This window comes from Chiloscyllium plagiosum, chromosome 24 (assembly GCF_004010195.1).
Source record: "Chiloscyllium plagiosum isolate BGI_BamShark_2017 chromosome 24, ASM401019v2, whole genome shotgun sequence".
NCBI classification, from domain to species: domain Eukaryota; kingdom Metazoa; phylum Chordata; class Chondrichthyes; order Orectolobiformes; family Hemiscylliidae; genus Chiloscyllium; species Chiloscyllium plagiosum.
The window spans coordinates 47,132,902-47,154,456 of NC_057733.1; the positions used below are offsets into that span (position 1 = coordinate 47,132,902).

The 21,555-nt window shown below is 41.8% G+C and overlaps 1 protein-coding gene across 5 annotated transcripts in view; it reads left to right on the plus strand.

Moving 5' to 3' along the window:
* The window catches only part of hgs (hepatocyte growth factor-regulated tyrosine kinase substrate), a 53,650-nt gene that overhangs the window by 10,758 nt on the left and 21,337 nt on the right, over window positions 1-21,555 (plus strand). For 2 of the 5 annotated variants that reach the window (XM_043714998.1, XM_043714999.1), the window contains exons 2-9: window positions 2,299-2,383; window positions 5,733-5,808; window positions 10,274-10,366; window positions 14,879-15,002; window positions 17,614-17,666; window positions 18,533-18,601; window positions 18,979-19,103; window positions 21,085-21,111. In XM_043714998.1, the coding sequence (XP_043570933.1) occupies window positions 2,299-2,383; window positions 5,733-5,808; window positions 10,274-10,366; window positions 14,879-15,002; window positions 17,614-17,666; window positions 18,533-18,601; window positions 18,979-19,103; window positions 21,085-21,111 (652 nt within the window). Of the gene's footprint in view, window positions 1-2,298; window positions 2,384-5,732; window positions 5,809-5,968; window positions 6,023-10,273; window positions 10,367-14,878; window positions 15,003-17,613; window positions 17,667-18,532; window positions 18,602-18,978; window positions 19,104-21,084; window positions 21,112-21,555 lie in introns of those variants that run through there. The other 3 variants (XM_043715000.1, XM_043715001.1, XM_043715002.1) reach the window with 2 other exon arrangements.

Consider the following 21,555-nt stretch of genomic DNA (forward strand, 5'->3'; position numbering starts at 1 on the left):
TACTCAATACTCTGACCAATAAAGGAAAGCATACCAAATGCCGCCTTCACTATCCTATCTACCTGCAACTCCACTTTCAAGGAGCTATGAACCTGCACACCAAGGTCTCTTTGTTCAGCAACACTCCCTAGGACCTTACCATTAAGTGTATAAGTCCTGCTAAGATTTGCTTTCCCAAAATGCAGCACTTCGCATTTATCTGAATTAAACTCCATCAGCCACTTCTCAGCCCATTGGCACATCTGGTCCAGATCCTGTTGTAATCTGAGGTAACCCTCTTCACTGTCCACTACACCTCCAATTTTGGTGTCATCTGCAAACTTACTAGCTGTACCTCTTATGTTCGCATCCAAATTGTTTATGTAAATGACAAAATGTAGAGGACCCAGCACCGATCACCACCAATCCTTGTGGCACTCCTTTAGGAAATTTCCATTCTTACCTGGCCTGATATGTACATGACTCCATATTCACAGCAACATACACCGTTCAGTCCAGCTGAGTTTGATTCCTGATGCCTGACCTCTGGACAATTGGTGATGGGCATAATTGCCAATCAGCAGTACCTATATCCTGTAAATAACCTTGATTTTTTTTTAAAACACAAGATTACTTGTTTTTAGATTAGATTAGATTACATTACAGTATGGAAACAGGCCCTTCGGCCCAACAAGTCCACACCGACCCGCCGAAGCGCAACCCACCCATACCCCTACATTCACCCCTATACCTAACACTAGGGGCAATTTAGCATGGCCAATTCACCTGACCTGCACATCTTTGGACTGTGGGAGGAAACCGGAGCACCCGGAGGAAACCCACGCAGACACGGGGAGAACGTGCAAACTCCACACAGTCAGTCGCCTGAGTCGGGAATTGAACCCGGGTCATCTGGCGCTGCGAGGCAGCAGTGCTAACCACTGTGCCACCATGCCATCCTGTAATTGGATGAGCAGAAACAGGGTGTTGGTGCACAGAAATGAAGATACATAAGACATTCTAATCCCTTTCTTCAGAAGAGTAACCAACCCTTCTTTCTGAGAAAGACATCTCATTGATTCTTGCTGCCACAGCATGCTAATTGTCTCCCAGATGTCATCTAGTAGATAGAGGGGAACCAGTAGATGTGTTGTATTTGGACTTCCAGAAGGTGTTCGACAACATACCTCACAAAAGTCATGAGATAAAAGCTCATGGTCTTGGAGGTAGTATATTAGCACCAAGAATTGGTCATGGCCAGGAGCCAGCAATTCGGAATAAGGGGTTCGTTTTCCACAAGGATCAGTATTGGAAACACACACTGCTTACAATGTAAATTTAATGACTCAGGAAAAAAGTGCATAGATGGAAAGGCAGATTATGAGAGAGATGCAAACAGTTTACAGAGAGATATTGTTAGATTACATAAGGCAAAAAGACTATAATTTTGGATCGTGCAAAGTTGTACATTTTGGAAGGGAGAACTAGAAAACAGATTGTTATTTAAATGGAGAAGAACTGCAGAAAGCTGCAACACAAAAGGACATGTGCATGAAACACCAAAAGCTAGCACACAGGTACAGCAGGAATCAGGAAGGCCAATGGAAGGTTGACCCTCATTTCAAGGCATTGGAGTATAAGAGTAGGGAAGTCTTACTGCACCTGTACAAGATGCTGGTGAGACCACATCTGGAATACTGTCAGTAGTTTTGGTCCCCTTATGTAAAATATATCACTTCATTGGAGGCAGCTCTCAGCAGGTTCACTCGGTTGATCCCTGGTAGAGAGGGACTGGCCTGCACGCAAAGGTTAAACAGGTTGGGACTCTACTCTCTGAATTTTAGGAGAATGAGAGGTGGTCTCATTGAAACATGGGGATTCTTAAGGGGCCTAACAGGGTAAATGCTGAGAGGGAAGGCCGAGGACCGGAGGGCATCGTGTCAGATTAAAGGGGGTGCCAATGTAAGACTGAGATGAGGAATTTGCTCTGAGGTTCAGAGCCTTTGGAACTCCATCCTACAGAGAGCGTGGGGCATAATTCTTGTGCATGTTTAAGGCTGAGGTAGATTCTTGATCAGGCAGGGAATCAAGGGTTATGGAGAAAGGCCAGGAGAGTAGATGTGAGGAATGTCAGATCAGCCATGATCTTATTGGATGGCAGAGAGGGTCAAGAGGCCAAATGGCCTTCTCCCGTTTCTATTTCTTATGGCCTTAACCGTGACTCATGAGAGAGGTCTGTGGTACAATGTTGCAAGCAGAGTGCTAAGAATATCTGTCTATTCTTCTGTGTTTAATTTGCTTCTTTCTCTCCACAAACAGACAAAGCAACCAGCCAATTGCTACTTGAAACTGATTGGGAATCCATCTTGCAGATCTGTGACCTGATTCGACAGGGAGATGCCCAGTAAGTGTTTTTGGAAGACTGGTGTGATGAATGCTTTTCATTTTTGTCGAAAAATTGGTACTCATTGGACAGTGAGTAGAGTGTCCTTGTGTGTTTGTAGCGTCTCCTGAAGAAGATTCTTTGCTCATGCACTTGTCAATTCTTGAATGCCCTGTTATTTGAGGTACTCGCTTTCCTGGGAGAAGGTGTCTTCAAATACACTTTGATATTTGCAGATTAACAGAAGAGTAAGAAATGGGAGCAGGACAGCACATTCAGCCCATGAGCCTACTTCGCAATAGGATAAGATCATGGCTTATCTTACTATGCTGCTATTCTTACTCTGTTCCGTAGACCCTTGATTCCCACAGTCCACTGATCTCAGCCTTGAACACGTTGACCAAACGAGCATCTGTGACCTGTCTGGCTGGTGATTCACAACCATTTGAAGATGACCCTTGCCCCAAGACTGTCTACCCTGGACCATTGCTAATATCACTTAATTTTGTCCTTCTCTACCCTGTATCAAGGTGCACTTCCAAATATTGGTCCTACTCTTCACTGTTGCAAACACTGAGAGTCGGAAGGTGACAAAGTTTACCACATAATGGAAGAAGGGAGGGTAAATAAAGGCTTTTTTCTTTCTCGGATTTTCTCTTGTTAGAGATGGTCATTGCATGACATATATTTGATTTGACTGTTAGCTATCACTTCTCAGCCCCAAGCCTGGGCATTGTCCACATAGCACTGCATTTGAACTTGGACTGCTTTAGTACCTGAACATTGTGCAATCGTCAGCAACATCTCCACTTCTGACCTTTATGATGTAGGGAAGGTCATTGATGAAGCAGCTGAAGATGGTTGGACCGAGGGCAATACCTTGAGCTCCTGGAGTTTTCTTACCCCCCAATTCCCATTGAGTAAAGCTTTGCTAAGGTTTCTTGATGTCCTACTCAATCAAATGCTACCTTTATGCCAAGACCAGTTACTCTCCTTATTTCTGGGATTCACCTCTTTTGTCTATGTTTGGATCAAAACTGTAAAGAAGTTTAGACCAGAGTAACCATTGAGGGGCCCAAAGTGAGTATGAGAAAGCGGTTGTGGTGCTGAGTAAGAACTACTCAGTAGTACCATTAATGCCACCTTCCATTACTTTGCTGCTGATTGAGTGTAGACTGGTGGGATGGATTGGGCTTTCCTTGTTTATTTTTATAGACAGGCATTCTTGGACAGTTTCCACATTGTTCCAGTACTGTAGTCAAGCAGCTTGGATTTGGATGTGGCTAATTCTGGAGCGCACGTCTTCAGTGTTATTAAAGTGGAGTGATGCTGCTGAGGTGATTTGAGATGCTGGTCTGATCAGACTTGGGAGGTTTCTTTTCAGTTTTGGCTAATCTCTGCTGGTCCTGGAGGGAGCTCATTACAGATATGAGGAGTTCAGTCATTTTACTGTTATGAGTAATCATATAAACTTGAAATTAGATGTTTATAACAGAGATTCAGAACAATAGATGTAGTCAGTTTCAGTCTTGCAAACATAAACTTAATCTGTGATAGATGGTTTCAGTGGACTGTGAAAATGAGCATTGCTTCCGGATAAAGATATGCATCAGTTGAGGCATTTAAAGAGGATGTAGATAATAAATCAAGAAGTAAGAATATATGTAGAGATAAGTGAATTAGGGATATTTACAAAACAGCACAGACATGGCAAATAACGTAAAGTAGTATTGTGGTCGACTCCTTGATCCTGTCAAAGCCTGGTCAGGTGTGCTTTAGCATATCTGATTAGTGAGTATTCACTTTTGTTTTGTTAACCCCCTCCAAGGGCACTCTTTAGTGTCTGGTCTCAGCTGAAGAGCCTAGTTTGAAAACCCTCCTGCCAGGATTTAAATAAATATCAAATCTTGAGTATGTGCAATCAGACTTAAGTTGACTAACATAATGTGAAATTTGCTTAAATTAGAAATCCTATCTTTTAAAAACAAAACCCCTTTTTTTTTCATCCTCTTTCTGTAGTTTTCTAATCTACAATGTGTAAAACAGCAAAACCATGAAGCATTCTGCAACATTTTAAGAAAAAATTGGGATTGAAATGGAAAAGAAAGCATACTGTTTGTCAGTCAGTGACTGTATGCATTAGTCATGGCTACAACTCCCCGCTGCTGAAACCATGTTGTTTACTAGCTGTGAGTGATCTCTAAAACGGCCTCCAGAGAAGAATGGAGCTGCAGCATTCCACGCTGGCTGGTGGTTTTGTTTCAGAGTAAATGTGAAAGGGGGGAATATTTGAGGGAGAGATCCAAAACAATGATGTGCACCTTTAACATGGTCAAATTCCCTAAGTTGCTTCACATGAATGTCATTGGTGCAGTTTGCCACTCAGTCATAGAGTACTAAAGCATGGAAACAGACCCTTCAGTCTAACTAGTCACGCTGACCATGCTTCTAAACAAAACTGGGTCCAACCTGTCTGCATTTGGTCCATCTCCCTCCAAACCTTTCCTATTCATGTACTTATCCAAATGTCTTTTAAACCTTGTAATTGTACCTACATCCACCACTTCCTCTGGTAATTCATTCCACACATGAACCACACTCTGTTTTAGAAAAAAAGTTGCCTCTCATGTAATCTTTAAATCTTTCTCCTCTGACTTTAAAAGTGTGCCCCCTAGGTTTGAACTCCTTCATCTTTGGGAAAAGACCTTTGCTATGTTGGGATGGGTGGGGGAGTTTTTGAGGATCATTTTGTAGGAAAGAGAGGGGAAGGAATTTCCAGAACATGGAGCTCAGACAACAAAAGATCTGGTTTCTATTGGTTGAGTGAGTGCTGTAATTAAGAATATTGGCAAGACAAGAGTTTTCATTAAAAAACAAATCAGGGTTCTCCTAGTGTGAGTGTTTTAAATTTTAAAGAGTGATTCTTTTCACTGCCTTGCAGTGAATTAGAGGCTAGTGTAGTTGATGCAGTGCTCACACTGCCATCACTTACTGAGAAAGTAGTCGGAATTAATTAATTAATGAATTAATTAATGATGCTTTCTGCCACCTCTCTCTCGAGTTGATGGCTGACTACGATGTTGGTTCGGAGCATTGGGCCACGACACACTCCCACAGAACGAGAAACAAACAAACAATTTAGGTTATTCCCTGATTGTTTTCCTGCATCTCTCAGAGCCTGGATCCCAGTGAAGTTAGCTTATGAACTGGAGCTAATTCACTGACCCACCCTGTTTTGAGGACTGACTCCAGATGGAGGTGATTCTTCACCTTACCCCCACTCCCGCAGGTACGCATGATGATATGACTCATGATCTGATCAAAGAAGCAATTATAATCTTTTAACTGAAGATTTTGTCTTTCTGCATAGGGCTAAATACGCAATTGGTGCCATTAAGAAGAAGCTGAATGATAAAAATCCCCATGTAGTTCTTTATACTCTCGAGGTGAGTGTTTCCCATTACAGTGATCATGGGGACAAAATGGAAAGTGTGGTAACCTGCTCCTCCTCCTCGGAGTAGATAAGGGTTTGTGTTGTAATAAAAGCAATTCTTAAAAGTCAGCGCAACTCAGCAGGACCAGCAGCATGTGGTGAGACTGAGTTAATGTTTCAGATCCAATATGATTTTTCTTTGTGAAGTGCTTCAGCTGGATTGTGATGTAAGATGTGAGATTTATCTATATTTTTAATATTAACTTTAGAGTTTGGATTTGAGCTTGTGGGCCTCTGGGTTTTGTCCTGTTCTGGAGGAGTTAATGATTAACTTGTGTTTCTGGAGCAAAATTTCTTTATAAAATGCTGAGTTTATGAAGGTTTCTGAGAATTTGTTTGCATTGTGAGATTGGAGAAATCAAATAAACAGTGTATTACATTGGGCTTTCAGATGGAAGACTTTGGATTTTTTTGAGGGGCTTAGGGATTGCAGGTTAAAAACAAAGCTTTGCTTTCATTTTGGCAGATTTTTATGGAAGCTTTGCCTGCAGCTGGATATGTACAATGTTGCTCCTGGTGAAAGGAGATAGTTCAGCATTGTTAACTGGGTTACTTCAGTATAGGCAGTTTAGTTGGAGAGTTCCTGACCAGAATTATTGCAACTATGAAGGTGTTATTTGATGCTGTGACAGTCTAAGCAGAGTTATATGAACACTCAAGGAATGGGCTGTCAGATTTTCAAGGTGGGGAATTGAAGCCACAGTAAAGTTAATCCCTGTAGATCTGAATAAGAAGGGAATTTTGTCTGGTCTGAGAACTGTAAAGGATTCTGTGGGGATTAATGGGTTTGTATTTTACTATTGTTTTAAAATCTGTAAACTTCTGTTATATGTAAATAGTTTGGTTTATTTTATTTTATCTTTGTTTCTTCTGAGTAATGAACTTCTGTTTTACTGTTCAACTGTTTCTGCAGCATTGGGTTAGTTTCAGTGCGGTACTGCCATGTTAAAAACCAAAAAACAAAGTTACCATCTGTCAAACCTGAATTCACCCTGCAATCTGACTTGTCCAGTAAACAGCTGGGGTCATAACAGGGTTCCTAACAAAAGTCATTTGAACTTAAAATATTAACTCCGTTTCTGTTTCCACCACGGCTGCCAAACTTGCTGAGATTCTTTAGTCCCTTTTGATTTCTGATTTCCAGCATCTGCAATATGTTTGCTTTTATTCAGCATCGAGCTGCTTTGTTGAACTCTTTGAAATATGGGGGGAGTGGGTGCTGAGCCTGTTGAATGTGGTGCCTGTTGTTGTATACTGAATTGCTATAGCGTCCTGGTAGATAGGACTAGTAGTACCCTGTAATCCCACACTGCTAAAGCAACGCAGTTGTAATGAAAGCTGCCGCTTATACCACCTTTACAGCTGCCAGGTTAAACTCTGTTGGAGTGAACTGAGAGAGCAATGATGCTACTGATTAAGTAAACACAGTGAAATGGTGTTGTTCAGATGGGAGGAACTGAGATGTGCAATTTATTGAAGTAGTTTACACAACTGAACATAGAATCAATAGGAGCTATTAACTGGAGAGCAATCTGTTGTCATAAACTGCTAATACTGCTGTATGTGAACAGTCAAATTATCCTGGATTTAATTCCTGACACTCTGGAATCTGTGTAGGCTAGTTCACGTTATATAACACAGTTATGTCATGCTTGAATCTTTTTCCAAGGGTTTAGTTATTATCAGGTTTAATAACATGCGTGAGCTGAGAGTTTTACGCCCAGATACTCATTTTGAAGCATGCAGAGTCCTGAACAGTTCACAGTGGGCATTGAGAAAGATGGGGCTGTCAAATAAAAATTGGGGGGTTTTTGAGATGCTAGATGCTCTTTTTGTATTGGACAACAATTTTAAAAAAAGTTAGTTCCTGCTTTTGTTACGAAGGTTTTGATGGATTCATGATGTCGAGTAGGCTTTCTGCCAGCCCTGATGACCAAGCAGCATGTTTTGTGGGGATGTGTCCCCTGGGAATAGAGGATGACAAAATGTAATTTGAAAGGCAATTTGACACATGTGCATTAGTCTTCCAATGGGGAGAGAAGAGCTTTGGTGTGTTTAAGGAAAATATTCTCAGCTGGTAGCTTGAGGCTGTGGCAGAAAGCATTAGATAGTGGTTTGCAACACCTCTAAAAACCTTTGCAGTTATGTTTTTCCTACTTCACTTTCGGTTGGTTACAACCTTGATGAAATAGTATTATGAGTATTTCGTGTCTGTCTTTACAAAGATGAGGCATGATGCAGGTTTTCAAATTAGGGAGGTGTGTTATGAAATAATAGATAAATAATAGTATAATGGAAGTTCTGGAACAGCTAACCTCTTTAAAAGTAAGTATAACACCTGGGACAGTTGAATTGTACCCTATGCTGTTCAAGGAAGCCAAGGAGGAAGTAATAATGTTTTGAGGATTAGTTTCTAATCCTTAGTAAATACCAGAGATTTGGAGGTTTGAGAATGTCGTACCATTATTCAAAAAGGGTGCAAGGGAAAGGGATTGGCCAAACCATAATCAGTCTGACCCCGGTAATGGGTAAATTACTGGAATCATTCATAGAAACCCTACAGTGTGGAACCAGGCCCTTCAGCCCAACAAGTCCACACTGACCCTCCGAAGAGTAACTCACCCAGACCCTTTCCCCTACATTTACTCCTGACCGCTGTACCTAATAGGCAATTTAGCATGGCCAATTCACCTCGCCTGCATATCTTTGGACTGTGGAAGGGAATCCATGGGGAGAATGTGCAAACTCCAGACAGACAGTCGCCCAAGGCTGGAATCAAACCTGGGTCCCTGGCACTGAGGCAGCAGTGCTAACCACTGACCCACCATGCCACCCTAGAGACAGAACATTAGCTGTTACCTGGAAAGTCCAAGATTACTCCAGGATCACTCCAGTGTGGTTTTGTGAAGGAAGGGTTGTGTCTTACTAATTGAATTCAGTATTGTTAAGGAAGTAACAGAATATTGATGGTAATACTATCAGTGTTGTCTACGTGGATTTTAGTCCAATATTTAACAAGGTCCCATATGCAAGCCTGTTAAGAAAAATTGAAACCCATAGAATACAGAGGAATGGACTGAGTTGGTTCTTGTTGATTGGAAGCAGAGGAACAGCAGACCAATGTTTTTGCAAATGGAGAGTGCTGTCTGGTGCTGTTCCAGGCTTCTGTTTGGTCCCTTGCTGTTTGTGATCTCTCTATATAGATATTATATAGTGTGGACCGCACAATTTGGGAAATTTGTAGACAATACAAAAGTTGGTGGGGTAGTTGACAAAGAAGATGATAAGTCAACTGTAGGAAGGTGTCAGTTGTTTGAGTGGGTGGAAAAATGGCAAATGGAATTTAGTTTGGAGAAGTGCAAGGTTATGCATTTGAGTAAGGGAATGCACGATCACTTGGAGGATATCAAGAGGAGGCAAACAAGTGAGAGACCCAGACATGCATATCCCCTGGTCCTTGATGTTAGCAGAACAGGTAGATAAAATGCCTAAGAAGGGATTTCCGATGTTATCCGTCATTGGTGAGATCTTGAATACCAAAAGCAGAGATGTAATGATAGAACTTTATAAGATGCTACTTAGGCCACAACTGGAGTTTTGTGTCCCATTGTGGTCACCCATTGCAGGAAGAATGTCATTGGTGTAGAAGAGTATAGAGGAGGTTCACAAGAATGTTGCCGGGGCTTGATAACTGCACCGAGAAGGAAAGATGATCGAGACTAGGGTTATTTTCCTTAGAACGGCAGAGGATGAGATAAAACCAAAATGCTGGAGAAACTCAGCATGCCTGGCTACATCTATGGCATGAAACAGCTAACATTTCAAGGCCAGTATGACTGTTCTTCAAGGTTGTTCTTTCTCAAAGAAGCGTCATATCAGACTCAATGCTGACACTGTTTCTATCTCCACAATTTAGTTATTAGATTAGATTACTTACAGTGTGGAAACAGGCCCTTCGGCCCAACAAGTCCACACCGCCCCGCCGAAGCGCAACCCACCTATACCCCTACATTTATCCCTTACCTAACACTACGGACAATTTAGCATGGCCAATTCACCTGACCTGCACATCTTTGGACTGTGGGAGGAAACCGGAGCACCCGGAGGAAACCCACGCAGACACGGGGAGAACGTGCAAACTCCACACAGTCAGTCGCCTGAGGCGGGAACTGAATCCGGGTCTCTGGCGCTGTGAGGCAGCAGTGCTAGCCACCGTGCCGCCCACAATCTTGGGTCAATATCTTGGGTCAATACTTGACCTGTAGGTGCTGTGGACAATTTACAGCAATATAATTTTATAGTTGCGATGGTTTCCCTTTGTAAGGTGGTTTTGGGGCTTTACCAGGTCTGAATGATCAATTTGTTGAACTGGAACACTATTTTCACATTGGTTGCTTATACCCTAATTTCTCCTTCAGGTTTTGGAATCCGTGGTGAAGAATTGTGGCCAGACTGTTCACGATGAGGTTGCTAATAAACAAACAATGGAGGAACTCAAAGAGCTGTTCAAGGTAACTTGTGGAACAGTGCCACCAGTTCTGGATCTGACTCTGCTCTGTGTTGGAGGTCAGGGCTTCCTTTCCCAGCATCTCAGCTGAGAGAGTGCCCTGTCCAGTATAGCTGGACTATGCAGGAGCAGGTCTCGGTCTGTGTTGACTTGGACAGGGTAGCAGTGAATTCCTATGTTGATGAGGGACAGCTCTGCTAGGTTTTCTGCTGCTCATGCTGTGTAAATGCAATTACTAAATCGCTGTTCCTTGTGAAATTCACTGAGTGTGAGTGTGTTCCCAGAGGAGCAACTGGCTCTTGCCGGAAGATATCAGAGGCAGAGCAGAACTCGGAGAATTAGAATTGCAGGTTCTGGAATTTAGATGTTTCAATAAGAACAGAGAAGATGGAAAAATAGGGGGAGGTGTGGTATTGTTAGCCAAGGACAATATTACAGTCATAGAAAGGACACTTGAGGATTCATCTACTGAAGTAATATAGGCTGAGGTTAGAAACAGGAAAGGAGAGATCACCCTGTTGAGAGTTTTTTATAGGTCTCCGAATAGTTCCAGAGGTGTATAGGAAAGGATAGCAAAGATGATTCTGGATAGAAGCGAGACTAACAGGGTAGTTGTTATAGGAGCCTTTAACTATCCAAATAATGACTGGAAATACTATAATTCACATACTTTAGGTGAGTCAGTTTTTGTCCAATGTATGCAGGAGGGCTTCCTGACACAGTATGTAGACATGCCAACAAGCGGCGATTGGATTTGGATCTACCAAACATTGGATTTGGTATTAGGTAATGAACCCAGCCAAGTGTTAGATTTGGAGGTAGGTGAGCACTTTGGTGATAGTGACCACAGTTCGGTTATATTTACTTTATTGATGGAAAGGATTAGGCATTTGCCTCAGGACAAGTGTTATAGCTGAGGGAAAGGCAATTATGATGCGATTAGGCAAGATTTAGGATGGGGAAGAAAACTGCAGGGGTGGGCCCAGTTGAACTGTGTAGCTTATTCAAGGAACAGCTACTGCATGTTCTTGATAAGTGTGTATCTGTCAGGCAGGGAGGAAGTGGTTGAGTGAGGGCGCTGTGGTTTACTAAAGAAGTTGAATCTCTTGTCAAGAGAGGGAAGGAAGCTTATGTTAGGATGAGGCATGAAGGCTCAGGTAGGGTGCTTGAGAGTTACAAGCTAGCCAGGAAGGACCTAAAGAGAACTAAGAAAAGCCAGGAGGGGACATGATAAGTCATTGGTTTTCTACAGGTATATCAGGAATTAAAGAATGATTAGAGTAAGATTAGGGCCAATCAAGGATGTAGTGGAATGTTGTGCATGGAGTCTGAGGAGATAGGAAAAGCACTAAATGAATAGTTTTTGTTGGTATTCACACTGGAAAAAGACAATGTTGTCAAGGAGAACACTGAAGTACAAGCTACTAGACTGGACTGGATTGAGATTCACAAGGAGGAGGTGTTAGCAATTCTGGGAAGTGTGAAATTTGATAAGTCCCCTGGGCCGGATGGGATTTATTCCAGGATTCTCTGGGAAGCCAGGGAGTAGATTACAGAACCTTTGGCTTTGATCTTTCTGTCATCATTGTCTAGAGGAATAGAACCAGGAGACTGGAGGATAGCAAATGTTGTTCTCTTGTTCAAGAGGGGAGTAGAGACAACCCTGGTAATTACAGGCCAGTGAACCTTCCTTCGGTTGTGGGTAAAGTGTTGGAAAGGGTTATGAGAGAGGATTTATAATAATTTAGGAAGGATTTAAGGGATAGTCAACATGGCTTTGTGAAGGATAGGTCGTGCCTCACAAACTTTGTTGAGTTCGTTGAGATGGTGACCAAACAGATAGAGGAGGGTAAAGCCGTTGATGTGTGTGCGCATTTCAGTAAGCCGTTTGATAAGGTTCCTCACGGGAGGCTATTGCACAAAATATGGAGGCATGGGATTGAGGGTGATTTAATGCTTTGGATCAGAAATTGGCTAGCTGAAAGACAGAGAGTGGTGGTTGATGGGAAATGTTCATCCTGGAGTTCTGTTACTAGTGGTGTACTGCAAGGATTTGTTTTGGGGCCACTGTTGTTTGTCATTTTTATAAATGACCTGGATGAGGGCGTAGAAGGATGGGTTAGTAAATTTGCGGATGACACTAAGGTTGGTGAAGTTGTGGAAAGTGCCGAAGGATGTTGCAAGTTACAGAGGGACATCGATAAGCTGCAAAGCTGGGCTGAGAGGTGGCAAAGTATGAGGTGATTCATTTTGGAAGGAGTAACAGGAATAGAGTACTGGGCTGATGGTAAGATTCTTGGCAGCGTAGATGAGCAGAGCGATCTCTGTGATCATGTACATAGCTCCCTGAAAGTTGCCACTCAGGTTGATAGGTTGTGAAGAAGGCAGACAGTGTGTTAGCTTTTATTGGTGGAGGGATTGAGTTTCGGAACCAGGAGATCATGTTGCAGCTCTACAAAACTCTGGTGCGGTCGCACTTGGAGTATTGCATACAGTTCTGGTCACCGCACTACAGGAAGGATGTGGAAACTTTGGAAAGGGTTCAGAGGAGATTTACTAGGATGTTGCCTGGTGTGGAGGGAAGGTCTTGTGAGGAAAAGCTGAGGGACTTGAGGCTGTTTTTGTTAGAGAGCAGAAGATTGAGAGGTGACTTAATTGAGACATATAAGATAACCAGAGGGTTAGATAGGGTGGACAGTGAGAGCCTTTTTCCTCAGATGGTGATGGCTCGCATGAGAGGACTCTGCTTTAAACTGAGGGGTAATAGATTAAGGTCAGTTGTCAGAGGTGGTTTCTTTACTCGGAGAGTAGTGGGGGTATGGAATGCCCTGCCTGCAATGGTAGTAGACTCGCCAAACTTTAAGGGCATTTAAATGGTCATTGGATAAACACCGGTGAAAATGAAATAGTGTAGGATAGATGGGCTTCAGATTGACTCCACAGGACGGCACAACATAGAGGGCCGAAGGACCTGTACTGCGCTCCAATGTTCTATGTTCTAGACAGCAAGTATCAAAAGCCTTTGGGAGACATGGAAAAACTTGCTGTGCAATCGGAGCACTAGCCAAAACTGTAAGGAGCCATAAAATCATTCTAAACAGCAAATAATGAAAATACAGTGCCCATCATTTTAAATAACTCAGCCATATTATAACGAAGGAAGGTGGAAAAATCTCGCGTGAAACCATTTGGTGTTTACTGTTTTCAGTGCAATGATTTGTTTCCTCTTCCCACTTGCTTCCCTTTCTTTCTCCTTTCAATTTCTTTGTTTCCTATTTATAAATTCTATTTGCAAATTGCTTTCAGGTTTAAACATGAGTGGATTAATATCCCATTCCAAGTCTTTTGACTGTCATATCCCACTGAGGTAACAATCATTAAATTGTTCTGATGATAGGGTCACCAATCTGAAACCTTAACCCTGTTCCTCTGAGCTGCTGGGTCTTTCCAGTATTTTCTGTTCTTATTTCAGGTCTCCAGTGTGTGCAATATTTCTTTTTTGGATCATTATACTGTGGCTATCTGTTTTTGGGATGAAAATATCACAATGATCCTGCCTCCTATAAAGGCAGACAATCTTTTTTACAGTGCTTTAACCCTGGCCCGGTAATTCACAGAAATGGTATGTTGGAAATCCCCATGTACTATTGGAACCCATTGAGCTTGACTTCATGATGAGTGGATTTTTTTTTAAATACATAAAATTCCTTTCTGCAATTTAATCTGAAGCATTTTTCGCCTGGAAATGATCCCAGAGAATTGACAAGGAGACTTCTGTCTCCCAATAGCATTTGGGCAACATCTACTTCCTGATGACTCAATGTATCTTGTGATTGTAAAGTTCCACCCTGTTTTAGAGAGATCAGCTGATTGAAGGTTGAATTTGCTGACACAGCTCAAACTGCGGGTGAGACTGAGGTGAAAAAACTTTGTAGTATAACAAAACGACATGAGTTCCAAACTTTTGGGCTGTATGTGAATCTTATGGATGTGAAATTATCTACCTTTCTCATGAATAACTTTGTACTCAAGTTAACTTCCTCCTGATATGGGTAAAGACCAAGTAGCTCTGAGCAGTGGCATAGGCTGCAGTTCGAGTGAATTGACCAAATTACCCCTCGGTTGAAGATGGTTAGCTGTTTTCTTTACACAATCCATCATCCATGTGTATTGTATGAATCACAGAACCACAAAATCTGGAACCTTTAATTTTTCTGACCCATCTGCCTTGTGGAACCTTGATAAATCTATGTAGATACTTTCCAATTGATCGAGGTTATTACACACCTCTGAAGCAGAATAATATCCACATCAATACCTCCTCAATCCCCCTTGTAACTTTCTCAACCTCCGTTAAGTTAACAAGACTTGAACTTGCCTTAACAAAACCAGACTGACCATCCCTGATTAATTATTAATTATGTCTGGTCTTTCTGAATGGTTATCTTGCAGGGGCAGAATTCTCTGCCTTACTGGTTGTGTTGCTTTTTTAAGTCAGTCAGTTCTTGCTTCACAGAAACAGGTAGAGACGAATGTTCGGACCAAGATCTTGCAGCTGATCCAGGCTTGGGCTCAGGCCTTCCGCAACGAACCCAAGTACAAAGTGGTACAGGACACCTATCAAATCATGAAGGTTGAAGGTAAGAAAGTCTCAATGGCAGTTTGTGGCATCTGTGAATTAACCAACAATTGACCAGCATTTGCAGAACTCTTCAGCCAAGAGGGCTGAGTGGGTAATCCCTCATGGCCTCCTCCTGTGGTCCCTGGCATTACAGATACCAGTCTTCAGCCAGTTTGATTCACTCTGTGTGATATCAAGAAACAGTTGGGGTCACTGGATCCTGCAAAGGCTACGGGTCCTGACAACATTCTGGCAATAGGACTGAAGTCATGTGCTCCAGAACCTGCTGTTGCTCTAGCCAAACTGTTCCAGTACAGTTGCAACACTGCCAGCTACCCGGCAATGTGAAAAATTGTCCAGGAATGTCCTGTACACATAAAACACCACAAATCCAATCCAGCCAGTTACTGCCCCATCACACTGCTCTCAATCTTCATAAAGTGACAGAAGGTATCATCAACAATGCTATCAAGCAGCACCTGCTGAGCAATAACCTGCACAGTGTGGGGTTCTGCCAGGGCAACTCAGCTCCTTACCTCATTGCAGCCTTAGTTCAAGCATTGAGAAAAGAGCTGAATTCCAGAGGGGAGAGTGACAGTGCTTGCCATCAAGTGTGGCGTCAAGGAGCCCGAGCAAAACTGCAATCTGTGGGTGATGGGGGCAAACTCTCCGCTGTTTTGAATCATATCTGACACGTAGGAAGATGGTTGTGGTTGTTGGAGGTCAGTCATCTCATCTCCAGTACATCTCTGCAGGAGTTCCTCAGGTTAGTGTCCTAGGCCCAACCAATGACCCCTTCTCCCCCCCCCCCCCCCCCCCCCCATCGTAAGGTCAGAGGTGAAGAAAAGAAGCTCTTTTTCTCAATGCTTGAACTAAGGCTGTAATGAGGTCAGGAACTGAGTGGCTCTGGCAGAACCCACACTGGGGCATCACTGAGCAGGTTATTGCTGAGCAGGTGCTGCTTGATAGCACTGTTAATGACACCTTCCATCACCTTATGAAGATTTCGAGAAGTCCGAAGGGGCAGTAACTGGCTGAATTGGATTTGTGCTGCTTTTTGTGTACAGGACATTCCTGGCACTTTTCCACATTGCCAGGTAGGTAGCAGGGTTGTAACTGTACTGGAACAGTTTGGCTATAGTGCTGATGATTGTGCAATGTTCAGCACCATTCACAACTCCTCAGATACTAAAGCAGTCCATGATCAAATGCAACAAGATCTGGACAATATCCCAGTAACATGCATGCTGCATAAATGCCAGGTAGCGACCATCTCTGAAAACAGGCAATCCAATCATTGCTCCTTGACATCCAGTAGTGTTGCATCATTGAATCCCCCAACTGTCAACATCCTTGAGGTTACCATTGACCAGAAACTCATTTGGACTCACCATATAAACATAGTGGGTTCAAGAGCAGGTTAGAGGCTAGGGCTACTGTAGTGAGTAACCCACTTCCTAACTCCCCAAAGCCTGGCCACCATTTATGAGGGCAAGTCAGGAGTGTGATGGGATGCAGGTATCTGTGGGTGTAGGACTGGAGGAAATGAGAGATGGGCCCGTCACCCTTTTGGAAACTAGAATGAGAATGTTAATATTAAGACATTGACCAGAGCTCAGAGAGCACAGGAGTGATGGGGGAATGGGACTTGGTGGGAGTTCAGTAACGAGCAGCATGGTTTTGGGTGACCCCCAGTTTGTGGATGGTTGAATGTGGGAGACAAGCCAGGGGTGTGTGGGGATGGTGAAGTCTGCACCTGCCTAAGGCATGAATTAAGGTTTTTGTAGCAGGTTCTCAGCTGTTTACTCTGATGATGGGCTTAAAATGACTGAATACTTTGACTAAACATTTGCTGTTTTTACTCTTATTTGATGTATGCCATGTGAGTAATTGATATCCAATTTGTAATATCAGATATGCAGAGACTGGTGTGTACGCTTTACTTCCTGCTGACAGATTACTCTTTTTTTTGATGCCTAACCCAAGATTCAAGTTCCATGTGACTTCTTGGATTTTTGTATGATGTGCGTTTGTTTTAAAAAGTTATTGCCTCCATGTAAAAACTTGCTTTTTCTTCCTTGTGTACCCATGAGGGAGGAACCCTACTCTTTTTTTTTACTCTTTCATGCCGTGTTATCATATCCTCGTGTCAAGTGTACCTCGTCTATGTTACAATATTTTTGGTTAACTGACGACACAGTTACTTTGATTAATGCTGCAGGAAGGTTACTGATCACAGCAATCAGGATCGATATCTGGTTTGAAATCACATATTTTGCGAAATTTGATTTTAAACCAGAATCAATATAATTTTGCTTTTAACCAAATGTGAGCTTCTTTTCTGCTTGGCTTTGATTTTCAATTTGTTCTCCTTTTGCCTATTTTGCTTAAGTATGAGTCTGTAGATATTCTGTCATCAAACTGTTAGAGATGTTGTTACACACCAGGTCAGACTGGAACCTAGGCTTCTCATCTCAGAGTTAGGGACACTAACACTGCACCAGAAGAATGCTGAAGTTTGCATCTGACTTCCATATTAATTATACATAAATCAATATGAATTAATTATGACATGGATGCCTTATGGTGTAATGTTCTGTTTTAATTCTAATATCTTTTAACCACTGCAGGGAACGTCTTTCCAGAGTTCAAAGAGAGTGATGCCATGTTCCTTTCTGAAAGGGTAAGAGCTACCATTACCAGCCTTGTTGGAGTTGGTATAGGTTTTAGTGTTCAAGTTGAAGACAAGAGAGAGTGCCTTCTGTTGTGAATTTGAAGAGGCCTCATTTATTGCTTGGTTTATTAATGAAATTTGATGTTTTAAGTATTTGTGTTCTTTGTGATCTGAATTCACCACAGCAGGCCCTGTTCCTCATGAGGCCATAATTTGATTGCTGTGAAACATTGTGAAAGTATCAGAAGAGTGCACTTTTTCAGACCGGCAATTTGTGCAGGGTTAAATTTCCTCTGAATATTATATTAATGAAGCCTGCACCTAGTTCATGGTGCGGGGAATAATTATGTTCTTTGGACAAAGGAAGATTGGATTTCCTTTGCATCTTTGGCAAGCACAGGACATCCCAACGTGCCTTCGAACTAACAAAGTAAGCAAACATTTTATTAACCAGCACCTATGTGACCAGGAGTGTCAGTTGATCAACAATTCTGGTTAATCAAGAGCTCCACATAATCTACATAAAAACATACACTAAATTATAGAAATGTAATGCAGAGATACACATCACTGTTATACTTCATTTACAGCGTAAATCATTTAATGATATTTTGCCTTAAATAAAACTTACCGGCAGAGAGCCTTCTCACTTGCACCTCAACTGACTACTCGGAGATCATGATAATTCAGTAAATATCTGGTATTTGAGGTATTTAATTTTTGCTCATTTATCGAGAGTTTGGTTTATAAGGTGCCCGTTAAAACCAAGTTTGCTGTCCTTATATAGTAGGAAATATGGCTGCTTGCTTGTGCAATATAAGAAAATCTTGCCTCAAATCTAAAGGATGCGAAGGATTTTTTACTTCTCTCTGTAGGCTCCTGATTGGGTAGACGCTGAAGAATGTCATCGGTGTAGGGTGCAGTTTGGCGTGGTCACCAGGAAAGTAAGTTAATACTTGCTCTTTCATATAGGCCAACTCCTTTTATTATCGGCCAGTCATTACTCATGCAGATCATATCATTTGACTCTCTAAATGAGCAGCCAAGACATTTTGGCAGCCTTTAAGTAGCTATACCACTAGGGAGATATTAGAATATATATGAATAGAAGCTTGATTTATTACCACCTTTAACTATTACTGCTTTGTAGCCAATAAATTATCATTGCAGTTCAGTCACTGTTGTGATGGAAGATAACGTGACAGCCAGTTTGTGAACAGCAAAATAAATAGCTGGATAGTTTTATTTTAACCGCACAGTCACGTCAAACTCCTGGATTTGATTATTGAATGCCATTCTGCTTTTTAATTCTGTTCTCCAGCATCATTGCAGAGCATGTGGCCAGATCTTCTGTGGAAAGTGTTCCTCTAAGTCCTCCACCATCCCCAAATTTGGGATTGAGAAGGAAGTCCGAGTTTGCGAGCCATGTTTTGAGCAGCTGAACAAGTTAGTAACTTTGGTCTTAATCTGTAGGACTTCAGAGTTGGTTATTGTGCAGCGACAGCTAGTTGGATTTCTGTAAAGGTGTCACTGTGCACTTGAGAGTCTCCTGTTTTACCCCTCTCTAATATTGCCTGGTCTCTGGGTGATGCTGAGCAAAGGTAAGGCATTTCCCCTGGGGTTTGGGGATGTGGGGTAGGGTAGAGTACCTGACGAAGTCAACTCCTGAGAAGTTGCATCCAAATAAATGCTGTTTAAGGATTTATGGAGGGGTAGTCTCGCTATTCGCAATATTGCAAAGGAAGGTACATAAACAGTTCATTCATTTTTCTTGATTGACATGAAGCTACCTGGATACAGTCTGATAACAATCCACTCCTGCCATACCCTGGCATCATTGTAAAGCTCATTTTGACATTTCTATCCCATTTTCCTTTCTATTGTCACTTCATGGAACTTTGCCAACTAGTGCATCTTCTTTTTCATCTCCTATTGATGAACAACATCAGCAGGCACAACTCTTTATTCTGTGACTTTCTGCTAACTGGAGATGCCATGACCTTCCTCCCCTGCTCCATGTAGTTCAGATTGATGTCATAATCAGAGTTTTACAGCATGTAAAGAAGCCCTTCAGCTCATTGTGCCTGTGCCAGCCATCACCTAACTGTTCCCATCCCATTTTCTGGCATTTAACCTGTAACCTTGTATGCTATGGAATTTCAAGTGTTCATCTAAATACTAATTAAATGTTACAATATTTCCTAACTATACCAGTCTTTCAGCTGGTGAGTTACTGGTATCCCCACCCTCTGGTCGAAAGAATTTTCATCAAATCTCTTCTGAGCTTCCTGCCCCTTATCTTAAATATATGTCCCTAGTTATTGACCCCTTGACTGAGGAGTAAGTTTCTTCCCCTCTGTTTTTCTAAATTTTTCCACCTCTACCAGATCTCCTTCAGCCTTCTGTGCTCTAAGAAAAACAACCCAAGCCTATCTCATTTCTCTTTATAGCTAAAACACTCCAGCCCACACAACATCCTGGTTAATCTGAGTACAGTCCAGTACAACCTTTTTATAATGCAGTGACTGGAGCTATGTGCACAACTCCAGCTGTGACCTAACTTTATAACTGAAGAAATGGTGACAGGAACCTATGTCCAATCTTAGTTTGTTGACTGAGCGTTAATCAACTCTGTCATTCTGATTTTGCATTTCTAATCATTTACTAGCCAATTGTTAGTGACTTTGGTGACAGTCACTGTCCTATATAAATAAAAGTAATGGGAGTGAATCTTCCAATACACGCTCTGCAGAGCCACATAATGCCTGAAATCTTCAACATGGGCAGTTGATGTGCCAAAACTGCATGGGCAATATTTTGGTACCATAATTTATAATGATTAATGTCACTAGAATAACTTAGCCAAAAAATTAAAAACAAGAGATGAGATTTGTGAATAAAGAACACAAGCTCATGTCATTTCATCTTAATAGATGATCTTAACATTGACCACTCTTTATTCACCTTGGCATACTTTGATGCTGGATCTTTGGAAATTACTCTTAAATACACAATTTGGAAGTATTTTGGTTTAACGAGAGTCCAAATGCAGCTTTCTAGTTGACTTCACTAAAGTTCACTTCAGGTAGACTTGACTGCTTTAAAAACTGTACTTTAATTGCCCTTTTCAAAGCTGGTGTCTTGCTTGTGTGCAAAGAAATTTTGCTCCTTTTTGTAAGTCTAGCATATTGTTTTGTGCCCATTGCTGGATTTCACTTACTCGTGCAATTTGTAAAAGAATCCCTGCGTTTGAATGGGGCAACATCTGACCTGGCTAAATGAAACAATGTAAAAAATAAACTGAGGAGCTCCAGCCCGTGCGCCATTAGTGTTTATTTGAGTAGGCTGAGTGCAACAGTTCAGGTTGTTTAAAAAAAAACTTGGTGTGTATGTACCTCCATGGTGACGTATAATTTTTTTTTCACAGAAAGGAAGACCTTGACAGCAGTAACATGTACGCCAAACTTTATTCTCATTGAATTGGTAGATTGTAATTAAACCAATATTATTACCTCGTAACTTCAGCGTCGTATAAAATACTTTTTGCTGCTTTTTGAGTAAATTATATATTTAATTACCAAGATTGTAAAAGATTTGAAGTGGTATAGATATGTAATTTAACATTGTTTATTAACTGTTGACAGTCAGTATAGGTTTCCAGCAAAGCTTAAGATTGCAGTAAATGAAAGAGTACGCTTATATATCGGTAAAACATGTCCTTCTAAATTGGAACCATTCAAACTGGGATTAATGCCCACAGCTGGGACTCTCTTCCCCTGCAGCGTATGAAGTTGAAAGATAACTTTATAGAGGTTTGTAAAATCATAAAAGGCATCGATAAGGTGAATAGCAAGGGTCTTTTCCCTAGGGTGGGGGAGTTCAAAACTAGGGGGCATAT